Here is a 22,502-nt window from a genome sequence, read left to right on the forward strand (position 1 = left end):
AGATGATATTATTCCTATTTTACAGATAAGGAAACTAAAGGACAGAAAGACAAAATGCCCATTCATACACCTAGTACAGGGTATTTGATTTGAACCCAGACACTCTAATGAACTTGTGCTCTTAACTACAGACAAGATTTGCAGTGAGACCTTATGTTAACGTCTTACTAGTGTCATTCCCCTGGTCCAGTTATTCTCTTTATGTCTCAATATTTACATCTGTAAATAGGAATAATTATGTGTATATGCATGCATATACACTCACACATACATATGTCACAAGATTATTAAGAGAGCATAGTGAGATAATGAATTTTGAAAAGGCTTGGTGCTTGTCATCACTGCTGCCAACTGACCTAAGCTAACATGGCCTCAAATGTCAGGTTCTTTTGATAAATATTGAAGCCTCTTGCAGTTAGAGCTGAATTATGCAAAGACTATGTTCCCCTCCCTTACAAACACAATACCTGATAGTATGCTATTATGAAAGTAAGTCTTGGAAAAATTTTGCTAAATGTCTTAACATTCATTAGCAAACAATTACAAAAACATTCCTGCTCTCTACTCTTAGACACTCCAATGGTAAGCTCACTAAACAGACATTCTAAAGTTAAGACTAGCAGCCTTGGAGTCAGGGCAGAAAACAGGAACCTCTTGTGAGGTGGCAGTTCCCTTGAACACTACAACTGCAGTAATAGAGATCTGAGGACGTCTGCTTCTTTATACTTCATTCATGCAATAGCAGGAGGATGTGTTCAATCTCCCTACAAGCCACTCTGAAAATTACTTATTTTGCCAGTGAAAATGATTCTCTAACATGCCCTGTTCTAATGAACAAACTCTCAGGTATCAATTTTCATAAACATATCTGAAGTGTTAGCATCACCTTTGGAGTGTGGATTCCTGATGAGAGTACTTCAGCACTAATTAACTGCTTCTAGAATATGGACTATAGTTAACTTGTACCTTGTCACATATTTAAAACTAGTTTATACCAAATTAAAGTATCATCACACAACAATATAACAGTGATATGTTTGCTTAATAAATATCATAGTCCCTCCCTCTTTCTGAATCCTTTATCTTGGTCCATCCCCACACCCAACATATAGCCCCAATAGAATAGGTGGCTAGAGGTTTTGGAGCCTAAATGTTTATGAAATCTAATCAGAAAGTGTGAGATTATAGAAAATTCTGTATCATTTCTCCCCAAGAAATAAAAAAGCACATCATGTGTATAAATGGATATATTTAGAACGGTATAGCAAGGTTGGGATTTTTCTACATAATATAAATGATTATCTCTAGCTACACAAACTGTTGCTTTTTATAAGACACTTGAGTAAAACTTGCTGGGATAGAGAGAGACAGTCCATTATGCAGTATTACCCACAATACTGAAATTATGGATATTCCTTTAGTCTTTCATCTATGCATGGGTTTATCAAGATATGTATATGTATGAATTTGTGCATGATTTTAAAGATCCCATGACTCTCCAAAATAATTGCAGTTTATTTTATTACTATGAAAGATAGCATATTCTCACTGTAAAAAAATTAAACGATACAGAGAAGAATTAAAAAGAAAGTTAAAAATATTTTAAAATGCTACCATGCAGTGATGAGCACTAAAAACCAATCTTTCTCTCTCTTAACACACATGCATAATTATCAAAGAGATCACGGTGAAGACTTGGGTTAAGAAGTGGAAAAAGTCAGAGCAAAGTTCAAAGCCTTCTAAGAAGTGAAGGCTTACATTTGCTGCCAGGTGAAAGTTCCTGTTCTGTGGCAAACCACTTCTATGGGCTTTTGGAGCAAACATGTAGTATGAATGGAAACGTTTTAGAGTTGTAGCTCTAAGGAGCTAACCTGGTCTGCACAATAACACGAAAATCATCTCTGTGATGGCAGACTTTCCCTTTTGCTGATTGTTTTCAGGAAATTCCAGCAAAAAATATTAAATCATTTCAATACCAAGATCACATTGCTTATTCTTGGGAGTTGTATGTGTATAACAGGGATTATGCAAGCAACCACAAAACACCACTGATTTTGCTTGCTCATGGGGTCTCATTTTCCTTGTTGTTTTCAACACTCAGTCTAGCTCACAGAGACCCGGAAGATGAGAAGCAGGCCTTGGACATGGTTACCACTTCAAACTGGAGAAAGGTCTCTTTGTTTATTGTCACTACAATGATCAAAAAGTTGCCTATGAGACCTGGACAAGACACTGCTTATCTCAGATTTCTATAACATAAAGACATGGTAGTGGAAATCAGGCAGCCTGGACAAAATTTGAATGTATATATGAGTATTTTTAAGGTTATTTGTGTGTCTGTGGCAACAGTAATTCTGCCTTATGGTTCTGTAATGGTTTTTGTTTGTTTGGTTGGTTGGGCTTTTTTGAGATGGAGTTTCACTCTTGTTGCCTAGGCTAGAGTGCAGTGACACAATCTCAGCTTACTGCACCCTCCGCCTCCCGGGTTCAAGCAATTCTCCTGCCTCAGCCTCGCAAGTAGCTGGGATTACAGGCATGCGCCACCATGCCCAGCTAATTTTGGTATTCCTAGTAGAGACCATGTTGGTCAGGCTGGTCTTGCACTCCTGACCTCAGGTGATCCGCCCTCCTTGGCCTCCCAAAGTGCTGGGATTACAGGCGTGAGCCACCGCACCTGGACTGTATGTTTGTTTTTAATGATGGGGTTCTTGCTCTGTCACCCACACTGGATTGCAGTGACATGACTACAGCTCTTCACAGCCTCAAATTGTGGGGATCAAGCTATCCTCCCACCTCAGCTTTCTGAGTAGCTGGGGCTACAGGTGTGCCGGAAATGTTTCTTTACTTTTTGTTTGCATTAGAAATATTTCCCCCTTCATTTCATTTTCCATATCTCTTAATTGTCTAAAATACAGGTTTTTTTCTAAAACCAGGTCTAAACCCCACCTACAGCTAAAATCCTCCAATAACTTCCCATTACTTTGGTGATAAAATCAAAAATCATTAGCAGAATTGAGAAATCCTTCCTAATCTGACTCTTCTCTCCCTCAAGTGGCATGAAAGCATCATTTGGATTCTGAATTCCATGACACCAGGTATCAAGTTTCCTACCAGTCAGACTCAGTACTTATTTACAGACTATATTTACAGAGGGAAATAACATGGAGAGGTTCTTGCTCCATTCTTGCCATAACACCATGTCTTCAACTTCACAACTAGATATATAGTTCCTATCCCTCTAATTCCCTTCTCCTCTCCAGCCCTTTTTCACTTGATCAACACCTAGCTGATTCTAGCCTCAGCAAAGGCCTCACCTGTTGTATGTAGGAGGCCAGCTCTGCCCTTTCCAGAATGGGTTAAGTATGCTCTCTTGTGTGTCCATATCTTCTTGTGCTTTCCTATATCCAGATCTCCAATAGCCACTGTTGTAACCATCCTGGTCGTCACCATCTCACAGCTCTTACCACTGTGAGCTCCTTGGGGCCAGTGACTGTATTTTTCTTTCTGTATTACTAAGGTGAATATACAAGGCATGAATTTAATATTAGCTAGTTCATTTGATCCTGCTGAACCTCTATAATTAAGGAAGCAGAAAATGTCCCATAGCCTCATTCAGTAGGTGACTGAGGTTTTGAGAGTTTGGTATCCTGTCCAAGATCTTACAGCTAGTTAGAAACAGAAACTAAATTCTCAACTTGTGTCCTGTATTCTTTCTAGTATTATCTCTCTCAATCCCTCCCTGCCTCCCTCTCTCTCTCTCACGCACATACACACACACACACACACACGCTTATGTGTTTCTACCATCGTGAATGAATTCTAGGTCACGTTTATGATATTAACCAGATATTCCAACCACTATGTGTTGATATGACTCTAAAAAGAAAAAGATTTCTGAAAGCATTTTGCAAGGCATTTATAGAAGTGAGAGATATGTTTTCATTTTATCACCACAACCTCCATGAAAAATTAGAGACTATTATTCCTGGAGACTTCAGAATTTTCTTTGGAAATATCCCCCAATTCAAAAGGAAGTCTGACACAGCCTCATAAAAATCTATGTCGTAATAGGTGCTGTGTCACTGAAAACCACTGAAAAGACAGGGTAGGGTTAAGAACACAAAGTGAGCTGCACACCATATATGGAGAAACCCGTTTCTTAAAACTAGTGATGAACTCATGCTCTGTTCTGTTTTCTCAAAGCTGAAGTCGGCTAGCTTTGCAAAGCTGCGGGCTGAGCACTCAGGGAGGCAATCACTCTCTCAGAAACTGCAGCGGCACTGCACTGCAGCCTCCCAAGGCTCCATGCCAGACAAAGCATGCGTGTCACACTTGCTACAATAGCCTGGATGGTTTCTTTTGTCTCCAGTTATTCACACACAGAAAATATTTTGCCAGATATTGAAAATGAAGATTTCATCAAAGACTGCGTTCGAATCCATAACAAGTTCCGATCAGAGGTGAAACCAACAGCCGGTGATATGCTATACATGGTAAGGAAAATATCATTAATTGTGGCGTCAGTTCAGTCAGAAACAGCTAATGTGTATTGACTTTGGTGTTAATGCCTTCGTAATCCTGAATGATTTTTTTTCAGTGTGATTAATGTATGCAGTAAATTCACAATTTGTGATCAAAACACATCCAGTTTAGCTCTGTCTGCTCAACTGTTGTCGTAAGCAAGTGCCACAGCCCATTTTACTTCTCTTTTTGAACATTTCCTGTTTTCTGATTTTCAGTGGATTTTACTTCTCTTTTTGTTATTTTCTTCCATGTTAATTTTTGTGATTTTCTTTGTTTTTGTTTTTTTGCCTCTAAATTTACTTTTTTCGTTGCTGACAAAGTACTGAGTTGCTCAGGAAGGCAGAATGGCATCTGGGGAAAGGATGGGATTTTGGTTCAGTAAGGTTTGGGATTGAATTTCAGATCTGTGGCTTTAAGCTGGTTTTTAACCTTTCTGAACTTCTTAGGATATGGGCTATTGTGGTTATGGAATAATGTTGTGAAACACGGCACACACTATTTTGCCTATAATTAGCCTTCAGTGAAATGTCAGTTTTCCTCACCTAGATTCTAAATTCCATGAAACTAAATCATCACGTTTCCTACCAACCCTACTCCGTGCTTGAAGACCATATTTATAGAGGACTCATATGCAGTGGTATTTTCTCTCCTTATCTCACCTTGTTTTCCATTAAAATTCCCACTGTACTCACCCCAGTTACATTGTAGATGAGCCCCCTATTATTTAAAATTTGACCCCCCTATTGTTTAATGTTTATGTTTGCAGACTTGGGACCCAGCACTAGCCCAAATTGCAAAAGCATGGGCCAGAAATTGCCAGTTTTCACATAATACACGGCTGAAGCCACCCTACAAGCTGCACCCAAACTTCACTTCGCTGGGAGAAAACATCTGGACTGGGTCTGTGTCCCTCTTTTCTGTGTCTTCCGCCATCACAAACTGGTATGATGAAATCCAGGACTACGACTTCAAGAATCGGATATGCAAAAAAGTCTGTGGCCACTACACTCAGGTAAGTATCTGCCCTATATTTTCTTGAAACTGTCTTTTCAAGTGTGAGGAGAAAACTGTACTATGAGGTTGAGAAAATATATAGTATGCTAGTATACCTGTAAATATAAGGGAGTTACAGACTTACTTTAAAAATAATAAATAGAACAGACTCCAATAACAGAGAAAATAGTGCTTGAAAAGTTTAGTTGTGGGAACTAAACACATAATAAGTAATATATGAGGCCCACCCACCTGGACGGGCTTTGAACAATTCCTGTAACAGCGATTCTCCCATAGGACTTTATTCCATTTGTGAGAAATCAAAGAACCTTATGAGTGAAAGCATATTCAGGTTCCAGCTGGCATAAGTTTTAAGTGAAATTTGAGGCCGTTGTTTTGGGACTAAAAAATTGGAAGAAACAAGCCTCTCAGACAGAAACATCAATAAGAACTGATGCTTCCACAACCTCTCATTCTCTCAAACATCGACTGAAATACTGTGTGCCATGCACTATGCACCACACACGGTGCTACACAAGGAGGGAGAAAAAGTCAGTCCCAGGCCAACAGAGAGGCCAACGTGTAAACTTATATGAACCATTCTGTGGGTATTCTGCCCCCAGAATCCACATTGTTAGTCCCAATAGCTACATTCAGAGCCACCCATTGAGGTTTTTTGTTTTTTTATTTTTGTTTTTTTATTTTTACTCGAGCTGATTCTGGCTCCCTAACCCTACTTCACATTTGCAGCGTGATGGAAACAACTCCCTAGGGAGCATCTGTCGTAATCATCTTCAGACACTGCCTTCCTCTCCTGGCCACATTTTGTTTATTTACTGTCACTTCCTGGCCATCCTTGTCAAACCAATAACTTACGGTACTTAACCTATAATTGACTGTTTTGGGGCACAAAAAATCAGTTGAAATGAGGTATGAAGGCAAAAACGTTTCTATCAAGGCAGTTACATTGAAATATTAGGTAGTTTTAAGGAGCAACATGCTGTTAGAAAATCTCTCTCGCTCCAGCTCAGCCCTACAAAGCCTGTGATCTCATTCGTGCTGTTACAGAGGAACCAAGTTTGGTGCAGTTACAAAAATTTAGTATTATAAGAGTAAAATGAATTTCTTCTAAATTTCTCTCATAAACCAATTTTGGTTTACGTTTACAAACAAATTTAACCAGGAAATAAGTTTCCTTGGATTACAAGACCTAAGGGAGAAGAAAGCTAAATCTAGATTGCCTACAAGTGGTACTTGGTACTGTTATGCATTGCGGTATTTAAATACTCAGAAATAATTGTCAGTTTGAGGGTGCCTACTTTCATTTATTTATTAGTCAGTGTTTAAGCTTCTATCCTATAACAGGCACTAGTGATATGTCTTAGTGCAGATTCTTGGAAAACAGACCCTGAGACAATAGTTTATGAGCTAACATTTTATTGGGGTACACTCTTGGAGAAGTGGAAGTCAGGAGAAATAGGGAATGAGCCAGGGAAGGAGGACAAATACAGCTGGAAATGGTCCCTGACCCTCAGGAATTGACCTTTTGGGGGAGACTGATGTGTAAATGGATTATGACAGTGTTTGGCTAGTACAATCTAGAGAAGCTGACAAAGTGCCATGTGAGCAAGGAGGACAGCAACTTACCCAGCCAAAAGGAAGTGTAAAGCTTCACACAGCAGGAGACATGTGAGTTGGTACTTGAAAACTGAGTGGGAGTTTTTCAGATGAAAAGGAAAGGGAAGAGAATTCTCAGCAAGGTGTGGAAAGTATACATATGTGTATGAATGGGCCTGGTACTTTAGATCAATGGCAAGAAGCTCAGCATGCCAAATACATAGAGGTCAAAAGACTGTAAAATTGACAACAGACTCCTAAACCACACTCAATACACAAGTTAAGACACTCCGTGTTCACCATTCCAGGAAATTGAAAGAAGAGAAAACTTGAGTTTATGTCATAAATGCCCGAGATTTCACAGATGACCCTCCCGAAATTAACTGAGCTTACTTGTGAAATTTCCCCTTACATCTAAGGGAAAAAAGGAGGGCTAATATTTTGGTCATGAGAAGATTCATTTTCTAAAACCCAGTCCCATACTTACAGATATTAAAAGCCAAGCTCAGTGATCCTAACATAAGTGATCCTCTTTAAGAGACCACTACATTCTACCCCCACTTCAGAAGAGGGACACTTATCATGGGGAGAATGTCCAAGAACCCCCTGGACTGGGAAGATAGAGCAGCAGCAACCGCTTTTTAAATGGGCATAGTGTTTAGCTCTCTACATTGAAGATCTCAATCAATTATTACCACAGATCTATTAAGGAGATGTTAATGGTATTACCCACAGGTGAATAAACAGACTTAGAGAGGTTAATAAGTTGTTCCCCTGATGTCATTTAGCTAGTAAGAGGAAGAGTTGAGGTTCAGATATTAGATAAGTTGGAAGGCTTAAATAATAAAATATGTGCAAGTCATCTAATAAAATACTAGTATTTAGTAGGCATTGAACAAAGGGTAGATCCCTTACATGAACTGGTTTTCCAGCAATTATAATGGAAGAAGGATCCGATAGCTAGGTGAAAGACTATCTGTTTTCATCATGGCAAGAAATCTTCCTGGGGGACTCAAAACGACTCAATTGCTGTGTTAAATTCACGCTGGACAGTTACTTTAAGTGGCTATTACAACCTCCTACTTATCCTCATCTTCTCTTCAAAAATCAAGCTATTTGCAGATTTTGGCTGATGATGGGAGGTTGTACAGAATAAAGAACATAGATTCAGACCCATTATCTCCTCACAAAATGTATGATATTTCTTGATGTGTTCATTCAACACTTCAGCTTTATCTTCACTGGAGATAGACTGACATTGAGGAAAAATGTTGGTGTATAAAATGGAAGATGATTCAAATTCGACATTCTGTTGCTGACAGTTCAACTTTAAAAAGTTTAGAAATAGTTTAAGTATCTGGGCAGGGTAGCAGATTGCTTGGGTTTGATAGTGCCAGGATTGCCCACTAGATGGCACTACTGATCTTATTTTAGTTTTTCTCTTCTTGCCTCCTCCTACCCTCTTGATATCTATTTTTATATTCTCATAGAACCATGGAAATGTGACATGTTTCATAATTTCTGTAGTAGGTGTCATATATGTTACAGTGTTACCATACTCCTGATAATGAACCAGAAGAGCTCATATCAAGAACTGAAAGGGAAAGATGCTGGAAAGGGATTGTGGGCCTATAAGGGAGAAGACATCTTCCTCCCCTCTGGGTTCCCCAGGTGTAGTGCTTTTGTAAGAAAGGTTTAAAGAGTGGTTCCTGGTTCTGAAGAGCTTGCTAAAAGAGAAACCACTCTAAAAGCATCTTGCTGAGGGCATAGACTGTCCTCACATTATTTCATGGCCAGGCAGAATTAGGTTCCAATCTTTTACCTACAAAAGTAAGAGCAATAACACTTATTTATTGAGTTGTTATAAGGATTAAACATGATGTCACATGTAAAATGCTTAATGGTACACCTAAGTTCTCAAAAATGAGTAGCTCTTATAATTACGGGTTGTTTTTTTTTGCTTACTATAGTAAGAAAACATACAACAGAAACCTGCCTGATTAAAAAAAAAATTAAAGTGTTAAGAATTTTTAAGCATAAGAAACTTAGTGGTAAGGGAATAACACAAAAACATTTGCTGAGTGCTTGCTATGTTCCGGAAGCTCATTAAAAACTTCAAAATAGGCCTATGGAGTTGGTATTGTTATTATCCTCATTTAATAGATAAGGAACCTAAGACCAAGGTCACACTGTAAGTGGCAAAGCTTGAATATGAACTCAAGCCTTGTGGCTCCAAAGCCCACAAGTTTAACCAAAAACCAGAGTGCCCATGAAGCTTTTAAAAAGAGACCAACTTGGAAAGATAGATAGATAGATAGACTGTGCTACATCCATGTAATAAATATTACTCAGCAATAAAAAGCAGTGACTACAAATGAATACAGCAAATGCTTATACTAAGTGAAAGAAGCCAGATTCAAAAAGCTGTATTTAGACTGATTTCATTCGTATAACATTCTGGAAAAGGCAAAACTACAGAAACAGATTAATGATTACTGGGGTCTGGGAGTGGGGGTTGATCACAAAGGGGCTCAAGGGAATTTTCTGGGGCAATAAAAATATTCTATGTCTTGTCAAAATTCATAGAAATGTACACCTAAAAATCATAAATGTTATTGTATGTTTATTATACCCTAATAAACCTCACTTAAAAAAAAGAGGCCAACTAAAACACACAAAATGAATGGTAACTAACATTTGCACACTTCTGAGGAAAAAGTATTCAAATGGGGAAGGGATCCAAAGATTAAGAATACTTTTGATATAACAATGCTACAAAAGAAAGTGCTCAAAGACCAAAGGATAAAAATATAAAATGAGCCAAGGTGATAGTAAAGGAATAAAGACAACACTGAACACAGCATGCGTAGGAATCACCTCAGGAACTTGTTAAAATGCAGACTCCAAAAGCAACTCCAGTGACTGGCATTCAGTAGGTCTCAGAGGGGCCCAAGATCATTTTAAACAAGCACCCTAGGTAAAATCACTTTGAGATATATGAATAAAATTAAGAAATTTGAAAAATAAAACAAAACTGATTAGAAAGTAGAAGTTTAAGGATCAAACCTGAGGATTAACAGTCCTCATAAAGCTGGGCTTTCTCAGTGAGACAGAGGCCTTAAGCTGATTCATTGCCTGTTCAGGCTGGAGTTTCCTGCAGGGGGTTCCTGGGGATAAAGAAATGTTTCTAGGGAACACCCCTTTTAGATCATGGAGTAGGGAAGTACACTTTCCCTTGCCAAAGGAGGGTACCCTCTCCAGTTGCCAAACCAAGGAGAAGGCAGCCCACACTCTGCCCACTATGTCCCTAGTCATGTCCCTACCTCTACCACACCTTTAATCTTGGAGAAGTTGAGACTCCAACCTCAGCTCCCCTCTTGCCCTACTTCCTACTCTCCCTCCAGGCGTTAAGGGAAAAGGGGTCGGGATCCAAACCGCAAGAGAGGGTTCTTGAATCTCAGGCAAGAAAATTCAGCGTGAGTCCGTAAAGTGAAGGCAAGTTTATTAAAAAAGTAAAGGAATAAAAGAATGGCTACTCCATAGACAGAGCAGCCCTGAGGGCTGCTGGTTGCCCATTTTTATGGTTATTTCTTGATCCTATGCTAAACAAGGGGCAGATTATTCATGCCCTCCCTTTTTAGACCACAGGGTAACTTCCCAATGTTGCCACGGCATTTGTAAACTGTCATGGTGGGAGTGTAGCAGCGAGGACACCAGAGGTCACTCATCGCCCTCTTGGTTTTGGTAGGTTTTAGCTGGCTTCCTTACTGCAACCTGTTTTATCAGCAAGGTCTTTGATCTGTATCTTGTGCTGACTTCTTATCTCCTCTGTGACTTAGAAAGCCTAACCATCTGGGAACGCAGCCCTGTAGGTCTCAGCCTCATTTTACCCAGCCCCTATTCAAGACAGAGTTGTTAGGGCCGGGCGTGGTGGCTCACGCCTGTAATCCCAGCATTTTGGGAGGCCGAGACGGGCAGATCACCTGAGGTCAGGAGTTTGAGACCAGCCTGACCAACATGGTGAAACCCCATCTCTACTAAAAACAAAATTATCCAGGCATGGTGGCACATGCCTGTAATCCCAGCTACTTGGGAGCCTGAGGCAGGAGAATCGCTTGGACCTGGGAGGCGGAGGTTGTGGTGAGCCGAGATCGCACCATCGCACTCCAGTGTGGGCAACAAGAGCAAAACTCCGTCTCAAAAAAAACAAAAAACAAAACAAAACAAAAAAACCCCACCACTACCAAGATGGAGTTGCTCTAATTCCAACACCTGACACAGGGAGCGAATTTCATTTATTTTTAAAGTAAAATCTTCGTTTTCTGTAGCCACGCTGGCTTTGCTTTCAGTTTTGTCAATGGGTCAGCCCCACCCTAGGTTCACACAGGATGCTGCCCTCTGCTGGAGGACTCCAGACCAGCTCATCCCAGCTCTAGCTCCACCTCATTTCTTCAGAGACAGGCACCATGCCATATATGCCCTCAGCATCTTTCACTTCCTATTCACAGTGGTCAAACCCTCCCCTGATGAATTTCATGACTGCTTTTTTTCTAAGTTTTGTGAATGTACCCACTGGTTCTAGCTCATTCATTTCTGTGTCTGCTGTATTTAGCACAGTTCTTATGACAAAATTGCTCAAAAACTTGAGTATAAAATAGTTTAAAATGTAATTTGGTACTGCTGTAAAAAGGAGTGCATTTAATTGCTGGCTGTATCCACCTTTAAATACTTTCTTCTTTAGGCTTTTGTGACACCAACCACTCTTGGTCAAGATGGGCTTTATAATTTAATTTGTGGAGCCCATTGCAAAATGAAAATGTGGAATCTTTTGTTCAGAAAGCAAGGGGAAAGCACCACTAAAGGTGCTAAAATATGTGACAGCACTGACCTAAACCAAGCATGGAGCTCTTTTGAGTACTGGATCCCAGGTAACAGCACAGGTCTCTCTGTTCTTGGTTTCCCTCCTACATCACTGACCACTTCTTTTCAGTCTGTTTTGCAGGCTGGTTTTGTGTTTGCTTTCATTATCCCAGACTCTCATTTACTTGATCTATTATATTTGCCTGTGTGATCTAATCTTGCCCCATGTTTTCCAGATTTACATCTCTAGCCTTACCCTGTCCTCTGGACTGCAGCCACCAAGTCAATCTTCACTTGATGTCTATTAGGCATCTCAAAATCAGCAAGTTCTGAACAAAACCCCTGCTCATGCTCCCACCTACCCTCCTCCTTCCCTAGTTTTCTCCATCTCAGTAAATGTTTCTCAGGCCTCAAACCAAAACTTTCTCTTCCCCTTTTACCCTACACTCAAAACAAAAGCAAATCCTTTTAGCTTTACCTCTAAGCTGAGCCATGAACCTGATTCATTCTCAGGAACTCCACTGGCATCACCCATGTGTGAGTCACTATCTTTTCATTCTTGTACCGTTGAAACAGCTTCCAAAATTACCTCCTTCCTGTTTCCCTTGCTCTTCTCAGTCTGTTCACTTCGTAACCACCAAAGTGATCTAAAACATGAAAAAGAACATAGCACTCACAAGAATCTCTGCGATCGGTTTCTCTGCCTTTGACCTCACTGCTTACAACTCTCCCCAACTCATCAGATCTTGGCTTCACTTGCTTTCTTCGTGCCATTCTATAATGCCAAGCAAATTCCATCTCAGGGCCTTTCTCCCTGGTGTTCCATCTGCTTGGAATGCTCCTCCTCCATTGTTTAAGTTTCCCAAATGTGTGTCCTGAGTGCTGCATCCTCATCATCCAAGTCTCAGTTCAAATGCATCCTCTTCGGAGATGTCTTCCCTGAACAACCAAGTTAAATCAGCACCACCTCACCAGCAGTCACTCTCTATTGCATTACCTTGTTTTATTTCTTCATTGTACAGTCAAAAATTATCTTATCGTTTATTTCATACACTCCCTCCCCCGAATAATAGTAACTACAGGTCTATCCAGCTGATTTCTGAGCATCTAGACCTTCCTGGGTTTTAAGCACTCTAACTAGAGTGGATATACCTCACCATCACCATGTTTATGAAGACCTAGTCATACTCAGTGTTTATCTTATGGTTTCTCTCTGTTAAAAATCCCTATTTCCTTTCAGGTTGTTTGGGCAGATAGTTACAAAGTTGGCTGCGCAGTTCAATTTTGCTCTAAAGTTTCTGGCTTTGATGCTCTTTCCAATGGAGCACATTTTATATGCAACTACGGACCAGGGTAAGTGCCTGAATCAATCGGTTTATAGTAGACGCCCCCCAAAAAAACAAGAAAAAAATTATTTTAGCAGTATTCCTCTTCATTATAGAAAATCTGGATAATAAAGTATAAAGAAAAAATTAACATAACCCTTAATTCCTCTGCCCAGAGATATACTTCATTAACATTCTGGTACATTTTTCCTGGAGAGAGAGAGAGAGAGAGAGAGAGTGAGTGTGTGTGTGTGTACATCCTTTATATATACTATCTAAATACATACGCACATATTTTTAAGAGTGGTAAGACTAAAATGTTTGTCAGGGACATAAATTGCATATGGTAATAAAATACCACAAAGTGGAAGAACTGATGTTATATTTATTGGTTTATTAAAAACTTGGCAATTTTATACAATTTTCAAAACAAATTCCTCAACCTATTTCATTTACTTTTGACAGTTTTTTTTATTTTTAACTTTTTTTAATTTTTTATTATTTATTTTATTATTATACTTTAAGTTCTAGGGTACATGTGCATAACGTGCAGGTTTGTTACATATGTATACTTGTGCCATGTTGGTGTGCTGCACCCATCAACTCGTCATTTACATCAGGTATAACTCCCAGTGCAATCCCTCCCCACTCCCCTCTCCCCATAATAGGCCCCGGTGTGTGATGTTCCCCTTCCCGAGTCCAGGTGATCTCATTGTTCAGTTCCCACCTATGAGTGAGAACATGCGGTGTTTGGTTTTCTGTTCTTGCGATAGTTTGCTGAGAATGATGGTTTCCAGCTGCATCCATGTCCCTACAAAGGACACAAACTCATCCTTTTTTATGGCTGCATAGTATTCCATGGTGTATATGTGCCACATTTTCTTAATCCAGTCTGTCACTGATGGACATTTGGGTTGATTCCAAGTCTTTGCTATTGTGAATAGTGCCGCAATGAACATACGTGTGCATGTGTCTTTATAGCAGCATAATTTATAATCCTTTGGGTATATACCCAGTAAGGGATGGCTGGGTCATACGGTACTTCTAGTTCTAGATCCTTGAGGTATCGCCATACTGTTTTCCATAATGGTTGAACTAGTTTACAGTCCTTGACAGTTGTTTTTAAAACAGATACTTAGTTCCCACTTTGGGAAACAGGGAAAACACCTTCCTCCTGCTTTCTTTAAACTTGCATATGTGTGCTTGTGCCATACACATATTTAGAAAACTGATCATACTGAAAATATACATTTTCTATTTTTCACTTAAAATTATGCTGTGAAAATTTTCCCCTTATCAAAATTTTAAGTGATTTTAATCATAAAAATGTTAGATTGTTTATATAATGCTTACAATGCTCTCAGCACTGTTAAAGTGCTTCACATATATTCATCTTCACTAAAAGTTTATGAGATGGGTCCTATTATTACCCATTTGGCAAATGAGAACAGCAAGGCACACACGTGATAAGCAACCTGCCCAAAGTCCTACAGTTAGTGACTATCACTGATGGACATTGATCTGGCTGTCTGGCTCCAGAGTCCATGCTCTTGATGGTACCACAACAGTTTATCCTGTTGAAGAATTTAGATTGTTCACTATATTTTCTTTTAATATATGAACAACCTTGTACATTTATCTTCAGTCACTTCTATTTCCCTATAATTCCTTAAGATACTAGCATGTAAAGACTGTGACCATTTTTGTTTTAAGTACATATTGCCGAATTACATTCCACCATTCTATCAATTTGTATTCCATCATCAGTACTAGGTATTATAATTTTTTAATATTTTCTAATTTGATGGAAATGGCATTTCATTTGTTTTCTTTTGCATCTCTGTGATTACTAGTAATTATAAATTTCTTCACATAATTGTCTATTTATATTCCTTTTACTGTGAACCATGTGGGCTGACCATTTTTCTACTAGTTTTCCTTATTTATAAAAGTTGTTTATATTTTAAAGTTTTTTTAACCATTTGCAATATATATAAAATGATCTTTAATTTGTTGCCCTTGAATTTTTTTGATTCCTGGAGATTGGCTGAAAGAAAGCCATTTCCCTGAAGTAATGTGCAGAAGACATACTCAATATTCTGACTGAGTGCTGTAGGTATGAAGGAGACAAACCAAGCGTCATTCAGAAGATGACAGCTTTGACTGAATATCTCAGAGTTGGAAAATAAAGAAACCCCAGAAAAAAATAGACAATGCCAGTTAGACAAATTCAATTAGTGGTAACTTTTCATATGACTTTTTTTTTTTTTTTTTTTTTTGAGACCAGGGTCTCTCGCTCTGTCACCCAGGCTGTGGTACAGTGGCTCGCTAATGATTCACTGCAGCCTTAACCTCCCAGGCTCAAGCAATCCTCCCAACTCAGCCTTGCTAGTACCTGAGACTACAGGTACACGCCACCATGCCCAGCTAATTTTTTGTAGAGACAGAGTTTTGCCATATTGCCCAGGCTGGTCTCCAACTCCTGGGCTCAAGTGATTCACCTGCCTCAGCTTCCCAGAGTGCTGGGATTATATGCATGAGCCACCACACCTGGCCTCATATGACATTTTTAATGGTTAAGATACAGTTAATTTACTGTGTGACCCTGAACAAATTAACTCTGAATCTCATTTTAATCTCCAGTAGATCAGAATAACAGCACCTACCACTTAGAGTAGCTGTGAAAGTGACAAGAGAAGGCTTTGTAAAATACCAGCTATATATAATGCTTGGCAATGGTGAATGTTTTATAAGTATTCATGATTTTTATTCATTATGTCAAAGCGCAAATGTAAATTTTCCTGGTTTACACTCACTTATCTTCAAAGTTATAAACAATATTAAATTGTAAAACTTATAACCAAAGTTATAATGCTTCCACAAAGACTAACTTCAAATATTCATTTATTCAACAAATATTTGTTTACTGATTTCCAAAGGAGAATAAGGCAGTCTCTGCCTTTACAAGAGTAATATTTATGGGGCAAACAGATAATAAAAATACAAATAAAATAACTGCATCATTTTACAGGCAATTATAAATAATACTGTAATAGAAACTTTTAATAGGCAAGGCCCCTATTTAAAATAATCAGGGAAGGGCTTCCTGTGATATATTTAAGCTTAGGCATGAAGAATGAGAAGGAATCAGACATAAGAACTTCTGGAACAGCTGTCTAGTGGAGAAAAGAACAGCAAAACTCCCGTGAAGAAAAGTTTGGCAAGCTTAAATCACAGAAACCGGTGCCCTCGGTCTGCTAAACAGATGAAACGTGGGGGAGGAAGGCAGTGCAAATCTAGCGGGAACTTTTAGATCACGGCAAAGTTTACATAAGAAGCCATTCAAGTATATTAAGCAGGGGAGGGATGAGACTTTTAAATTTGGAGATCAGTCTGGATGGAAAATAGATTAGAGGAGCATAAAAGGTAAAACAGAGACCAGTTAGGAATGTCCTCATTTCCCTTCGCCCTCTGAGGTATTATTTTCCTATATACAAAGAAAAAGTTGTAGGCCCCCATTCCACATAATCTTAGGAAGTCCAGTATCCTCCTCAGTATTTCTGAGGATACCTCAGAATGGGGGCTGGGATGCTTAATCTTCCAGTTGCCTGTAACACTCTCCTCTTCATTTCCCCTGGGCACCATGAACAAGGGTATGGTGTATAACGGTTCTTTACTCAGAGTGGATTAGTGGAGGAGAGGATTATAGCACAGAAGAAGACATAACTTTGACCACAAGATAGTGAAGACAGTACCAGTGTGCTTATTAGGCCATCACTGCCTTAGGGACCCTTACCCATATTTATCTTTTTCTTTAAAGATCTGTCTTCTGTCTTCCCCTGGGTCCCAGAACCCCAACCCTCTTCTCTCTCAGGCTGCCAGGGAAAACACTGAAATATCCTGTTGCTTTATTGTGCTGAATACTTTAGGTCCCACAGTCTTAATGACTCCCATCTAGACAAATCCAGGCCTTTCCAGTAGCATGTTTCTCCCGAGGTGAATACTACCATTTCCATAGACCGCACCAACTGTCTTGGTTTTTAGCTTATTTTTAAGTAGGATTTTTTACCTTTTCCTTTACAGTTTGGAATGCACAACTAAGTATCATAAATGATTTTATTAAAACCATTCTAGAGCTTAAACCACTTAATAAATACTGTGCTTATTAACAATGAAAGACATTCCAATGATTAATGTCTATTCTGGACATCTTTTGAAATTGCTATCAGAATTGCTACTATATTACCTTTTTTCCATGGTGGAGAGTAAGCACAAGGCAAATTTAATTTCTGAAGCAACTTAAAATTTGGAGCAAAATGAGATAAGAACATATATTTGGGGTTGGAAATGAGGTGTCGTTATAAAGTTATGTGTCTAAGGTGGGAGTTCTCAACTTTGGAGGTAATTGTAGAGTATTGGGGAGAGGAGGGTCATAAACTTCAATTAGAAAAAAAATGTTTTATTTTTATTTTCACTAGCCTCTATTAAAAATAACATTTCCTTTCATTATGAATGAAGACAACACTCCACCGTCATATTAGCAATCAATGTGATTTGACTTAGCAGTATCATCTTTGTGAATATCATATTTTCATACCATATTTCAGTTGCTGCAGAGATCTCAAAATACAGTTTATGTTCATCACTACTTTGAAACTAATAGCCCCCTGGTAGATCTTAATAGAGAAGCACATATTACTTTATCACAAATCTTGTTTTAAATATTTTGATAACTATTTCAATTTAATTGGTTTCCATTATAATCCTATGTATTTTATGCATTTAACAACAAACTATGTTGAGAAAGAGCACATAGGCTTCACCAGACTGCCAAAGGGTACGATTACACAAAAAAGTTTAGAACTTTTTCCAAAAGCAGAGTTCCAAAAAAATTTATTGCATTGGCAGGTTCATTGAGATAAATGTGTAGCCTCTCACCATTACTACTATGAGGATATTTATAGGGATATAAAATGCTTGGATATTATTTCCCTTTCTAGTCTGTGACCTTGGTCAATTACTTAAACTCTGTAACTCAGCCTCTAGCTATATAATGGGGATAAATAGATAACAGTAACTTCCTCATAGGGTTTTTGTGAAGATTATTTCATTCAAGGTTGTTTAGAACAAAGACAAACACGTGATGAGTGCTCACTAATTAGTAGCTATTATTCATATCACATCTTGTATGTGAAAACAATTTGCACTTTAGAAATTCCCCGATACCATTATTTATTATTATTTTTTTTGGAAGGCACCAGCCAAATAGCTCCTATCCAGTGAAAATTATGGAGGGTTGACCAACTGAGAAGATTGAATGTGGGTCACCATAGCTTTTCTAAGATGGACAGTTTTTTGAATGGCAGTAATCATATAGGCCAGAGGGTAGGTAAAGAGAGGGAGCACAGCCCTGGAGTTAAATCTAGGTTTCCTCTGACTCTGAAATGTATAAATTGTGATTAAAGGCATCTTACATCTTTTGTCTCGTCTATAAAACAAACAATAACTTCCTCCCAGAGCTGTCACAATTAAATGGGGTACAGATTAAAACAGGTTCATAGACATAGGTACATAGAATGAACTCTGCAAATATTAGCAGCCTTCCATTTCTGCCTTCCTGTCTTCACTTCTATGACCAACTCTGAACCTTTGTACTTTACTATTCTTCTGGATTTATTTAAAGATTCATAGTAAATTCCAATTTTAAAAAACTGAAAAACTCCTAATGGACATCCTTCTTCTACTTTACAGAGGCAATTACCCAACTTGGCCATATAAGAGAGGAGCCACCTGCGGTGCCTGCCCCAATAACGACAAGTGTTTGGACAATCTCTGTGGTGAGTAAAAGGAACAGTCTACCAATAGAATAATGTAACAGTAACATGTAACTTTCTACAGAATTAACAGTGAAACCATGTTTTATCCTAACGGTTATCTTCAAGGAAACTGGCATCAAGTAGCAATTCAACCGATGGCTTACTGTTCTAGGAATACGTTTAAGATAAATTTAAATGTGAAAATCACATTCTTTTTATTTAGTTCTCATTGGTCAAAAAAAAAAAAAAAAAAAAAAAAAAAAAAAACTATCAGAAACTGTAGACCAAGATTCCTAAGATTTGTTAATTTCAATGAGATCAGAAATAAGTATAACAGGTCATCCAAACAAATAGAATTTTCTTTTTTTTTTTGAGACGGAGTCTTGCTCTGTCACCCAGGCTGGAGTGCAATGGTGCAATCTCAGCTCACTGCAACCTCCATCTCACGGGTTCAGGCGATCCTCCTGCCTCAGCCTCCCAAGTAGCGGGGATTACCATGCCACCATGCCCAGCCTGGCCAACATGGTAAAACCCCCCTCTACTAAAAATACAAAAACTAGCTGGGTGTGGTGGTGGGCCCCTGTAATCCCAGCTACTGAGGCAGGAGAATCACTTGAGCCCAGGAAGTGGAGGTTGCAGCGAGCAGAAATCGTGCCACTGCACTCCAGCCTGGGTGACACAGTGAGGGTCTATCTCCAAAAAATGAAAATAAAGCTGCAACATGGCACTTTTTATTAGCCAGACAGCATTTAATGAAGAAGTGTAGAACCTGCATGCAGGTAAATTTTCAAGGATGTTTTACTAAACATCCAAGCAAAATTTTGCTTTGTGATTTTGAAATATTAGTAATTGGCCAAGAGTTTATTTCTGGTTCTTGTTCTAGATACAAGTCCTTCCATCCCAGTATGTTTTTATTTTTACCATGGTGTGAAGGGGAAACTTCTATTAAGCTGTGCAAATCCTGTGGTACTTTTGTGTCCATATTTGTAACAAACTGAACTCAGAGCAGCCGGGCTAGAGTAGGTGCTTAGAATAGAGGAAGGACAGAGTGGGCCAAGTTTCACTGCATGACATTTAGTTTGGAAAAAAGTGTTCCATTGCTCACATGTTTTCTAAGGTCCCTTCCAGGCCTAAAATTATAAAATTTTACATATTAAACTGCTTGTTCTCCTCCTTCCCATTTAATGTTGAATACTTATCTTTACACACAACAGTACTTTTGCAAAGTTTTCTGAGCCATTTTTCTCCCAGTCCATTCTTTATTTCACTCATATCACTCTTGTGAAGAAAACTCAGTTAACATGTAGCCACAATGCAGCTAATATCAAGGTATCAACATATATTCACTGAATTCTTCCTTTCACATTGCTGTAGCCCTTCAAAACATATATATATTTCTTCCTTCCAAGTTAACCAGTATACATAAGGGCTAAAACTTTGGATTTTAGAACCAGTATGCCAAGTTTCGGTGCAATTTCCAGTTCGACCACTGTGACTTTGGGCAAGTTTCTGCTTCTATTTTTTCAATGAAACAATCCAATGAAAAAAATAAGTTTCCCTTTAAAAATCTAGGCAATTAGTAATACTACCACCACCACAATGACAAAAACACTTCTGGTTTTAGCTTTTGATCTTTGGTGATCTAACTTGAGATGATCTTTAATCTTGAGGAATAACATTTAGAAGATTAAAGCTGTAGTCCAATAATGAAAACCCTTGGACTCTTGAGAAAACACATGCTAACTTGTGTTTATAAGATGTGAAACTTGTTACTCATTTATTTCAGATAAGTGCTCTTACAGATTGATCTTGTCACTAATTTCCTATTCTCAAAGTTAGATTTATGTAATTTGTTTTCATGTAACTTGAAGCTTACTTGAAAGTATTCTACTCTTCGCACTAATACTGAATAAGTAAGATGTGACTGAAAAACTTAAGGATCACCCATTTAGAGGATAAAAGCTCTTATTTAACAGATGCCATCTCAGACAAATTATGGCTGGCACTGGAGCATAAATTTCTTCGTGGTCTCCTAGATACTGCTGGTAATTCAATAAATACCCTTGGAGGCCAAATCAGGACTGTTTTAAAAATGTGCTGGGCATACTAGTGGTACATAAGATGATTTTAGCTAGTTCACAGATGTACATTTGTTTCAATAGTTGAATACTGAACATTTAAAATATATATATAAGAAAAAATAACTAGAACATCACACTCTTGATTTCATGGACATAATTGCCAAGAAAAGTGAGGATAGCATCTTTACAGTAATTCACCACAGACAAAGCCCACTCACAGGTATGAAGACCAGGGATGCTCACAAGTGCCCAGAGGACCAGATGATTGATGGGTTCTACCACGAGCATCTATTAGCGACTGCTGCAGAACTGCTGTGGAAAAGGTTTCTATTTCATAAAAGAAAGTATCCAGAAGGCTAAAGGCAGTTGTGGAATTTATTTCTTCCCAGTGCTCTGAATGTCAAAATTTGAATAAAGCTCAGTGAAAGGAGGGGTTTAATTAATGACTTGATAGCCAAACATCGTAATGATGAGTTAGTGACATATTAGACTGGATGAAAGAGAGGTCACTGTCTTTTTATTATGGACTCATCATAAACAGTATCACTCTTCTCAGGAACTTATTTTTAGAAATATATTTTAATAAATTTCTCACATTATTTCTAATATTTTTTATTTTTTAAATTTTATTACCTGCTAGTTATATGTAAAGTGATTTTCCATTTACGGTAATGGTATAGTTTCCTTTCTATAAAAGGTTTATAAAGTTTATATAGAAAGTCAACTTAAAAATACCAAGTTAGTTCAGTCAGTTCAAAAAATTTTGAATAAACTTGGATAGTCACTGCAATAAAGCCAAAGCCAAAGCCAGTTAATGGTTACAATTAAAGATTTAGCTTTTTAAAACCCTCACCTGTATGTACCCTTTTAATTTTTTTTCTTTCTTCTCCCTAACTTTACAGTTAACCAACAGCGAGACCAAGTCAAACGTATGTACACCAATCTTAAATTGTTTCATTAAGAGCTATGTGAATTCTGTCAGTGCATTATGACGAACAATGTCTAAGAGGATATTCTATGTTTGTTTCACAGGTTACTACTCTGTTGTGTATCCAGGCTGGCCCATATATCCACGTAACAGATACACTTCTCTCTTTCTCATTGTTAATTCAGTAATTATGATACTGTCTGTTATAATTACCATTTTGGTACAGCACAAGTACCCTAATTTAGTTCTTTTGGACTAATACAATCCAGGAAAGAAAAAACCCAAAAATCAACCTTATTCAAATATGGCTTTTTTTTTTAACCAATAATAGTGAATAACAATTAGGTGTATTTCTATT

General features: G+C 38.2%; 1 protein-coding gene across 1 annotated transcript; it reads left to right on the forward strand.

Annotated features, from left to right (window-relative positions):
• Positions 1-4,209: 4,209 nt before the first annotated feature.
• Positions 4,210-22,441, forward strand: GLIPR1 (GLI pathogenesis related 1). Its single transcript, XM_008004058.3, has 6 exons — positions 4,210-4,493; positions 5,291-5,536; positions 13,235-13,347; positions 19,071-19,156; positions 22,119-22,145; positions 22,249-22,441. The coding sequence occupies exons 1-6, from the start codon at positions 4,320-4,322 to the stop codon at positions 22,401-22,403; spliced, it is 801 nt and encodes a 266-aa protein (XP_008002249.2). The 5' UTR covers positions 4,210-4,319; the 3' UTR covers positions 22,404-22,441.
• The last annotated feature ends 61 nt before the right edge of the window (positions 22,442-22,502 follow it).

The sequence above is a fragment of the Chlorocebus sabaeus genome, chromosome 11, assembly GCF_047675955.1.
Source record: "Chlorocebus sabaeus isolate Y175 chromosome 11, mChlSab1.0.hap1, whole genome shotgun sequence".
Lineage (NCBI taxonomy): Eukaryota > Metazoa > Chordata > Mammalia > Primates > Cercopithecidae > Chlorocebus > Chlorocebus sabaeus.

Coding starts and splice junctions, on each gene's coding strand:
- GLIPR1 (XM_008004058.3), top strand. CDS start 4,320: ATGCGTGTCACACTTGCTACAATAGCCTGGATGGTTTCTTTTGTCTCC. Junction 5,537..13,234: donor TCTGTGGCCACTACACTCAG/GTAAGTATCTGC, acceptor ATTTCCTTTCAG/GTTGTTTGGGCAGATAGTTA. Junction 13,348..19,070: donor ATATGCAACTACGGACCAGG/GTAAGTGCCTGA, acceptor TCTACTTTACAG/AGGCAATTACCCAACTTGGC.